The 10,474-nt window shown below is 38.7% G+C and overlaps 1 protein-coding gene across 1 annotated transcript; it reads right to left on the reverse strand. All coding sequences in view use genetic code 11, as the record gives it.

Moving 5' to 3' along the window:
• Positions 1-2,057: 2,057 nt before the first annotated feature.
• Positions 2,058-8,437, reverse strand: EGR_05728 (EF-hand domain-containing family member B; the record flags this gene model as incomplete). Its single annotated transcript, XM_024494977.1, has 8 exons — positions 2,058-2,330; positions 3,836-3,961; positions 5,353-5,516; positions 5,723-6,020; positions 6,086-6,353; positions 7,360-7,498; positions 7,861-8,042; positions 8,373-8,437. 8 exons carry the CDS (start codon positions 8,435-8,437, stop codon positions 2,058-2,060), a joined length of 1,515 nt encoding a protein of 504 aa, XP_024350570.1.
• Positions 8,438-10,474: the final 2,037 nt, after the last annotated feature.

Below are 10,474 nucleotides of genomic sequence, written 5' to 3' on the forward strand. Positions count from 1 at the left end.
ATTCAATGGACTTCATTTATAAAAAGGTTTCTCGACTTCTGATCTTGTCCCTTAGACGTAGACGCCAGTCAGTCGTCCCACAAAGCATTGAGGAAACGAAAGAACAGTACCAACTTAGTGTCAATTGGAGGAGACGTTTTAGAGGTGAGGCTACGACTAGCGTAAATGTGCGTAGGTATTTTAAAAACCAAACTTGGCACAGGTGGGCGGAAATGCATCGTGCCTTTCTTCTTCGTTGGTAAGCGACTTATAAGTCAAAATCACTCACCATGAGCGCTATTGGTAAAAGGAAGTTTGCACAGCATCAAAGAGTGGTGTTACTCTATGCGCAACGGCCCGTAGCGATGTGAAAGAAGTCGTTGCAACACCGTTCAACGCAATAGAAACAATTGCATGACTTTGTAACAATAATATGATTATTTGAATAGAGTCGGCAGCAAGAAATCCGACTTTAAGCATTTTAGTCCGAATAAAAATGCCAGCGGTAAATCAGCATTAAAATTATCCGCATCCTCCATATTCGGCATTCCTCTTTTATAGAGTACCGTGCTAGTTCTTACGCATGTTTATTGAACAGCGCAAATATACGCGAACAAATGTCCTCCAAACCCAAGCGTTGTCATTCGTTGGATAAAGTTTGGCTTTATTTGTTTGCTATTTTTGATTTGTGACGCTTTTGGCGTAAACAGCAGTTAGCTTTGAACTCCCAGCAATGCCACCAAAAGCCTATGCTCAATGTATGCCCGATTTCGCGAGGAGTTTTGGCTGTTGTGGCTCATCATGAAAGCAATCGGGGAGACGCTCAATGATAGCTCTCACAAAATCCTCTCCTTTTCAAATAATCACATAGTTTACCAAGAAGTGTGCGTAAAATGAGCTCAAAGTAAAAAGTTTGACTCCGGACAAACCAACTTTCGAAAAGCCAAGAAGAGTTCCTTAGAATCATGAGAAAACTTTACAAAGTATTGTTTCGGCAACTCAGGGCCGTGCAAACCAATAAATCTCTTGAGTGAGGGTTTTCAAGCTTCCGTTGGATTGCAGGAGGATTCGCTGCAATAGTTTCATCTTGAGGTGTGTAGATGGTAGTGGTTGTTACCATCACCAAACATTTTGGTGTGTTTAAAACAAACTCCCTGTGTTCTAAATTAAATTTTCTTGAATTTCTTAAATTTTTTTAATACCTGTCTTACAGGTATGTGGACAAAGTGTGTGTTCCCGGAGCAGATAGGACGTTGGCTACTGCCTTTCTCTTGAACGGTTTTGCAAGCTGTGATTGCACTAGACAAATAAGCCAAATCCTAATGACAACTAAGTGTGAGATACTTTAAAGGAAGTAAAATTAAAACTTAAACTACTCTGAGGTGTCAGTTTGAAAATGATTCTAAAATTAGCGGTTACTTTATGTCGGGGTTAATATTTTAGCCCCATTAGACTAGTTGCCGTTCCATATAGATGAATTTTGTTCAATTAAACATGAATTTTTTTATTACACAGTTAAGTAAATGCACGATTTGAGCATGAATTGTAGTTGTATGGAGGACTAGTATCTAATCAGTCATCAAGACTGATTACAATGCTTTGTTAGTCTGTCTAACTCTGCGTTTGATTGCACTAGCACTTAAGCTTCTTGAGGTTGTGCTTCTGACCCATGCCAGTTGCCTCCGTCCTTCTGTAAGTCAGTAGCATATTTTCTGCCAACCGATTTATCCGCGACGTTTGCATATTGCAGTGGAACTATCCAAATGTTGCATTTCGAAAAACTATGAGAATTATAATTGCATCAACATTTTATTGGAGCAAACGCACACAATACATGCGCACTCCAGTCAATGTTATACCAAATTTTTTGCTGTGACTTTCAACTCACACTAATATTTCATAGAAGAATAAACACCCAAAGGTTGGAAGAAGTAAGGACTCTGGAACTGAGGATTGCTTGTTTATCTCGCCTAGAATATGAGGCTAGCGTGGGAAAGATGGTCTCAACGGAACGGAGCACGCACTGGTTACTTTGTGGAACGCAAAATCACCTAGTACGAGTTTTCCTTTTGCTTCATTTATATTAGCAGACCCTTGTTGACCGCCACTGACGTCGAGACGCAGCAGTTTTTATATTTCTCAGAGATTTTCGCCTCAATCTGCTCGCGAGTGCATTGGTTTAGGGCTTGTTTAACGCTCTCCAGCGTCACTCGTTTGGCGTCTCCGCAGGATATTGTGTTAATCACTGGATCTGTCCGGCTGAACTGTTTGGCGAGGCTCCAGATCTTTTCTATGCTGCAGTCTCCCTTCATTTCCCCCTTCAAACCAGTTTCTTCCAAAATTTTCTCAATCTATTAATAAAAAGCGTGCTGTTTTATCACAACGCTTCTTGAATAGTAGTATGTGACAGAAATAAGAAAACTGTACTGAAGTCCTCGTTAAGACAAATACTTGAGACATCTACGCATAGAAATAAGAATTCGTCTTGAGAAAGTTTTTTCCCACTCGCCATCCACACGGAAAGGAATCATTTAAAAAGGAAAAAGCAATCCTGACGCCTAAACTGTTGCTGACTTGACATCTATTTTTGATCAAAAAAGTGATATAAAGTTGTGTTAAAATTAGAGGAATTCCGAGTCTCCAGAAAACTTGGCTAAAAACACGGGGAATACTTTCGGAAGGGATTTCGAATGAGCATAAGCATTGGACAACCTGTTAAGTGGATCAGATTTCCTGGCCACTAACTTTCAACACTCTGGGAAAATAAACCCAGTGGTTGAAGAGAGGGCGGATCAATTATTTTAAAGATGATGCATCAAATGCTTTGTCATTTGAACATTCTTTTTGCTTGTTTCGCAAAGTTTTTTAGAAAAAAATTAAGGAGTTACAAGCCCACCAAATCACTCAAATGGAAAACTGTCTGAATGTTTAGAAAAAAAACATTGTCTAGCCTTGAGGTCTCCAACTTATGGCACTTTTCGGTGCTCACTTAGCCAGTCCTCTTCTCCTTGAACACCCATCCTAACTTGTCTCAGTAGTGAATGTTAGTTTAAGAAGGCATCAATGAATCTGTACATAACCAAAAAGGTTTACGTTCATAAAAAAAGCGCGTTCCAGCATAAACATTCCCTTAAAAGAGCGATTGTTTACTGTCAGCGTACCAAAAGACATGCACCAAGTAAAAAATGGATGCAGTTGTGTAGTGAGGTAATCGTAGTAGCAGGAATGGGGTAACGGTTTCATCGGTACAATGCCGATAAGAGGGAAAGGAGTTAAGGGCTTGCGGTGTAGTACAGCCAATTTGAGGTTGTGCAAACTGTACCCCGTTTAACAATGACGTCGCAGAAGTTCCGCTTCTGTATTTGGTAAAGAAGGATTACAAACGGGAGCCTGGTATCTAAATCGTGTCGGTCTCATCAGTACGATCGCTGCGCTTGAGTGCGCCAAAACGACAAATGTAAGGAAGTGATGATGACCACTACCTTTGAATTAATTGAGAACCATAACTAGGTGCTTCTACTGACCGACCCAATATCATCAAACCGACTAAGAAAGGTAGTGCTGTGAAACGCGTTTTTTTTCTTTTGTGACACAATGCTTAGAAGCCCGGTAAAAACATTAAAAGCGAGAACAAGGAGGCAAATTATGGCATTTGTAAACCTATTCATGAGTAAAATGGACAATGATTCATGCAAACGATTGGAAAAAGCTAAAATAGTATAAAACAAAACAATTCCTGATAGACCAAGCAAACTACTTTTCTTCTGAATTCCAACCACGCCATTGCAGTTTTGACAATTTCAATGGTAATCACATGCACTGTAGAGACAGGCGTACTCGAAGCTAAGCAACTTACCTCTTCTTTGGTTCGAAGAACAAACATCCGCCTCTTGCAACTGTCGTATCTTCCTTGAAAGGGCGTGCACACGGAACTCTGGGCAGTGGGAACACAAATTTCTCCATGTCGCCTATTTTTGTACAGCTGAAAACAAAAAGAGCATATCCCAAGATAAATACTCAGAAAACCACAACAAATAACGATGTCTTGCATAAGACTACGGTTTCAGCACTAGCTGTAAAGAGGTTTACATGCTTTGTAAATTGCACGTACTTTGGAATGTGTTTAGTCAAGCATTGAGCATTCCCCTGCATTTACACCCTGTTTACTTTCAGAACGGCGACCGCTTGGCTCTTCGTAAACACTTTGTCAAATGCGCACTTGGCAATTCAAAAAGATTAACAACATGCGAAAAAGCTACCATTATTTTAAATTATGATCGCTTTTATTTCAATTAAACCGGCTACTAAAGAAAAGAACTAAGCTTTGCCATGTCTTTGATCACATAATTGCTTAATAGAAATTCGAATCCGCCATACTGTTTTTCGTTATTTCGAACAACTACACGATTGATTACAACCACTTTCGCGCAGCTTGAAACCATTTCCTTTGACACTGTAATGCTGACAATAAGGCTTTTGAGGCAATAAAGCAACTTTCTCTAAAAAGAGTTTTCAGCATGGCCTGTTTTGAACAGGATTGAAGTGCGGAAATAAAGGAAATCAGTACAATGTCTCGAAAATTACAGCTGTCCGAGCATTGTAACCTCGAATCGAGGTGTAAGTAACTTTCCATTTGACGGTGAAAGATTAAACTCATTAAGTAATAAAACATAAAATAAGATTAAAACTTGCATCGGTCCTCAGATCGATGCAAAGTTCAATTGGTGATACCTTAATCCGGGGTCTAAGCGGAACGCGGAGCAGGGATGAATACCAAGATACATGATCCCCTTTTCGATGCAAAATGAGCCTGACGCTCTAATTACAACTACCATTAGGTGAAAAAAAGGGACTATTCCACAATATGAAGGTCGGAGATAACGAAAGATAAGTGGAATAAAAACAAGCATTTTAAGACGGTAAGTGTACTTTAGTGAGAAAGACACGGCTATGATGGATGTGGCTGACTGCTGTTGCGAAATGTTACCAGAAATATCATTTGAGGGGGATCTAATTTTGCTAATAAAAAATCTGGTAAAACCATTTTTAACCCAGAGAGTAGTCGTGTTTCTACTGGCGCCACTTGGCCATTATAAACACTAACTACCATAGAGGCAAAATATAAATTTGATACAGTTGTGCTTAAACTAGGCCTATCTCAGTAATTTAGTGCCAAACCAACGGAAAACAAATTTATAAAGCTGGCTTGGCAAAAAGAGAATAAGGATCAGACATGAGTTTACAAATTAAAGTAATACAGAGCACGAACACAAAATTTACAAGCTAACATTTCCCCTTGTGTTACTTTGAAAGGTTTCAATGTAAATGTTGAAATTTCATGAAAATATTTGCAAAAAAGTAATGTAAACCTACGAGGTCAATCGGCTCACAGTTTCGGGTTGAAAAGCCGAGAGGCTGCCACAGACTGCTATTTATAAGTCCGTTGCGGTTTCCCTGATAGGCTTGGTTTGTCGTTGAAGGTACCTTACTTCTAGCCTTAATTGCATTAGCTATCCGCAGTCGAGTCTTTTCAGCACCTCAAATGAATGGTGTGCGAATAAAAATTTCACTAATTCAAGGGAAGCAAAGAACAATGCTTGACATTAAAGCGTTGCCTCATTAAATAACAAAATTAACTCAAAATCCTCTTGACTTTGCGATTTATTATATAGACAAGTAAAACAGCAATTGTTATCATGATAATAAGCTAAACAAGTATAAATGAAATAAAGCTACTGCATACATTCCGATGACTGTTGAACACATTGGGTTTCATCGATGTACCCGTGCCCGAAGGGTCTCTCCCAGGGTTGGAAGCGGTTAAAATCAAGTATTTTCGCCATAAGTCTCCAGTTTATAATTTTTGGGTAATTTGTCCCATCCTCTCGAAACTCAACAGTTTCAGACAGTTTCTTATTCACGGCGTTCCTTCCGTTGTCTTCACGGATAATATCGAAAAGCAGCTCACGCAGCTCATTGTCAAGAGGGGGTTCAAATGCCTCGTAGACCTCCTGAGCTACCGCTTCGGTAATGTATTGCTCCTAAGTAAATAAAACCATAAGATTTTACTTATAGAGTGCGAGTAGAACTTATTGCTTCGACTTACACCATTGGCCAGATCGCAAAGAACGGCCGCAAGATCAGGCCCTCGATTGTACCTTTTATCCCTCAGTTGTTTCTTAACCAGCGCTCTAACGATTCTCTCCTGTTCGGCTAAGTCTACGCAGTGATTTCCTGCGTTTCGATTGTTGTGAAATGGGGTGCTATATGGAGCTGTCAGACCAAGAATATTTTTTGGTGTGAAGCCATGCATCAACTCGGCTACATTTCGCTTCCCAATCATGGAGGGTTTTCCAAATGTATGATTTGTATCCCTAAAATTATGTCAAAATGTTGCATTTTCGGTTATTTAGGCAAAACGTACTTAATCTCTAATACCTGTTTATAAAGCGAGATATGTGCTACAGTTGATTAACCGTTAATAACCCCTGTGCCATATTTTAAGGAGTTTGACTTCACGTTATTACGATGTTTAACGTACAAAAACGAGGAAGCTCTGCATCTTTCTATTTATTTAATTAGTGAACTTACAATAGCACAAAAGCACCCATCTTCCCATCCTATTTATGAGACGGAACTATCACAACATTAGACAGAATTTGAGCGCCTTTGGTTTTGGTTACGGAAGAAAAGTGACAAAAAATAAATAAAAAGACACCTCAAAAAACAGGACTTTAAGGTTACATAAAAACATCACATTTCAAGAGGTGATAAGAATATCATGAAAACTAGGACGATTCCATCTGATCGCAAATTTGAAAAAATGGAACAATATGATGTATGAATGTTTTAGGCAAATAATTATCAATCCATTATATAAAATCAGGAAAGCATGGGAGCCTACATTACATTTTTGACCTTATTCAAGCATTCTGAGTCTACAGTCATTTCAGTCTTATCGTTTACCCAGTTCATTAACTGGTGTACGCAGCTACCTTCTTTGTCACTGCATGTTACCACACCAAAACGTTTATCTTCCCTAAAACTAAAAGCAAGAGAACGAGTAAATTAAAAGCATTCAATATACATAACATCATATTTATGTAATTATATAAAGTAGAGAACTTACACAATGCGTAGCTCAGGCAAAAATACCGGCGGAATTAATTATGATCAAACCTTATTTTGATCGGTTTTAAATTTTACTTATCAATGGATTGGTAAATTAGTATTCAATTTACGTAATATTGGAATTATTGTTATTATTCATGCCCCAACTTATTTAGATTTTTTACTTGCAGGAGATAACAACTCTTACGCTTTTGACGCCGATACCTTAGAATATTGGACCTCACTTAAGGCTAAGAATAAACGACTTACTGGCTGTTATAACCACGTTCAGCCTGTTCACCGGGCAGAAGTCTTGCATATGGGCGCAAATAATGCATGCGGTCTTCCAATTCCTGCTTGAGAATCTCAATTCTCCGGATGTCAGGATTCAGTAGATTTGCAATACCGTCTTCGCATTAGAAGATACAGGTCAATAATGATATCTTATCTGTCTTACTTTTAACAATACAGAATAAAGTTATGACCACAAATCGAAACAAAATACTAGGCTTTTTCAAATTTACGGCTGGCTAACAAAAGCCACTTTTCGTTACAGCATCAAATGTCCATTTTATTTAAAGATCGTGAAGTTTTTAATAGGCGAGCAAAGATTTCTTGCAAATGCAGTGGCCATTTCAGCTGGGTAAAATCGTCCACAAGACAGACATTGGAGCAGGACTATATTTATTAAGTACTTTCTTTTAAAATGCATTTTGATAAAAATACGTAAAAATACCAACTGTTTTACACATCCACTTCGAGTAAACTAACCTTTTACTAAGGGTTTCCCAAAGATAGTTTTATTAGGATCAATATGACTCGGCAGATTCGGTTTGGGCGAGGTTTCCACAGGTTTGCGCCTGTTAGTTTCGTATACTTTTTCGTTTTCACTTGTAATTCTTTGTTTCAAAGGGGAAAGGTCTTCTGGTGCTATGCAATCTTTCATTGATACACTAAAGTAATTTTAACAAAATGTTTGGCTGCTACTGACGTAGCCTAAAGTAGAGAGCCCGTATTTTCGAATGCAGTGAGTAAGTTAGTTAAATTAATTCAAAATTCAATACCTATATCCTGCCAAATTATGAGCAATATAGTAAAAGTCAATGACATACATAAACTTATAATCTGTAAGAACCAACTACTTGATGTTCCCTTACGTCTAAAATAATTTCAGGCCATTTTATCTTGACAAAGCCAAAAAAACAATTTTACGACAAAAAAAACAAACAAGTTTGTGATTGTGTATCGAAGAGGTATATGATGGCAGTTAATATATCAGATACCCCTGTTCGGGTCTGGAACCGTGGTTTAGAACCCTTGCAAATTCAAGCTGTGAATCCTTTACCATAGCCCAGAAAATCCTATGATCTGCAAGTTTTGTTTGGTTCCACTTGTGCATAATGCATTGTTTTTCTGGACTTGGAGGCTTTGTCATTCATAATGTAACGAAAATCGTACCCTTTTCGGATGTTGAATGCAACTTTTCATTGCCTTGCTGCCTTTCATTTTATTGCATATTACCTGTTGATTTTAAAAGCTAATCGCACAATACCTGGTAGCTTTTAACATTAGATGAATGGTTTTGCAACGCCATATGATCGGTTACTACAGAAACGCGCCAATAAGTGCAGTTCAAAAGTGCAACAAACCTTCAAGGCAATCACAAACAATGCATGTGCTTCGGAAAACTGCCATATCAAATCGTCTAGTTAGCCAGGAAGGATATGATTTAAAATATAAGTTTGTACAAGCAAACGTCACATGCTAGCTAGTGCCATATCATTAAAGTGTGATTAAATGCCATACCTAATTAATATTCAGCGCATTCCCTGGATTTTTACTGAGTTGTCATGCCCTGGGAACAATGACGATAAGAAAATTGGGTACGGTCTGCCTAAATGTAGGTCACATCTAAAAAAATTTGGATTAATGTGTTCATTATTGATCTAATGAAACGGCATCTGGAGTCCATCAAAACTAGATATTTTCACTGCTCTATCCTTCTGAAAGGCGTATCTCCCTGCTGCCATTTTGAGTAAATTATTAATCATAAAGCATAATTGCAATCAAACTGGCTTTACGCATTACATCGACATTTATAGCTAGAGAGCCTTATTTTTCTAGGGTTAGTTATTCGACTTCTGAAATACGTCTCCGCGACCAACCCACCATCGTAAGACCTGGTTTCGGCATAGCTGAGTTACTTGAGCAACTTGATGCGCCCTCGGCCTCGGTTACAGTTCTTAGGAATGGAAACATCCTCACCAGTAGAACCGGTAACCTAATGTGACATCCGCAGACTCAACCAGGTTCCCAACCGGTCTTTATGTTGTTTTGACCTTGGCAATAAAAGACACAGCATTGAACAAATTTTGTTTACGATCATTGTTAAGCCAGTCAAAACTGACGTAGCCGAAAGTGGAGTTCCGAAATAACAAGCAATCAAGTCGAACGAAAGACAGATACCCCCAAAGGGTAAATAATCTGAGATTTCACAATTGAGAACACATTCCATTACGACTATGGTACACTGCTGTCCATTCTCGTCAAATAAATCTAATTTAAAAGGGTTATTGTGGCAAGATATTCACAAGAAAAAGAAGCTGAGGCTGAAGGTAATTAAACTGTCAACATTATGGTACATTTAGTAAAACACGTCACGAATTAAGGATAAGATTCGCCGACGTCGTGAAGACCTTCATTCTGTACAGGACGTGGTATGTACCAGTATAACTTCGCGCTTTCTCTCAGTCAGAATTGAAAGACACTTCACAGGTAGAGAGGAGGGCTGGACGTCTGAACTAGCATACATCCCCTGCAATGGGTGACCCTAGTAAGAAAGTGCAAAGGATATAAAAACAAACTTTAAAGCTTTTAGATTGTTTTCCCATTCGACGGAATACAATAACTCATCAATCCGTAAGATAAAATGTATATTTTGCCATGAGAACTTTTACGACGGTCGAGTATAGGTCACCAAAGTCACTGGTGTGGGAGTATAGGTTCGCTACAAACGGTGACCTCGCACGGTCAAAAAAAGGTAGAAAAGAGCATTTTTTGCGAGTCAAGTGGATGGAGTGGCCTTTACTAGGTATTCTGCTAGATATCTGCCCCAATCGGTTCTACAACTGCTCTCTAATGCCTAAACCTAGCTAGTAAGGTTATCTCCCACGTGCTGAGCTAACTGGCCTGAAAATGAAAGGCCTGATGAATACGAGTTCACTGGATTATTTGAAATTGAGGATAATTCATCCCGATTATGCGTGACATAGCTTTTAGGACAGGAGCAATTTAGTTGAATGAATTCAAGGAAGTGGTTACCTCTTTTGGGACAGAAATTTTTGTGGATTTTCGTAAGAGGGTCTTTTTAAGTTGCCTTAACTTC

Source organism: Echinococcus granulosus (assembly GCF_000524195.1).
Source record: "Echinococcus granulosus chromosome Unknown EG_S00045, whole genome shotgun sequence".
NCBI classification, from domain to species: domain Eukaryota; kingdom Metazoa; phylum Platyhelminthes; class Cestoda; order Cyclophyllidea; family Taeniidae; genus Echinococcus; species Echinococcus granulosus.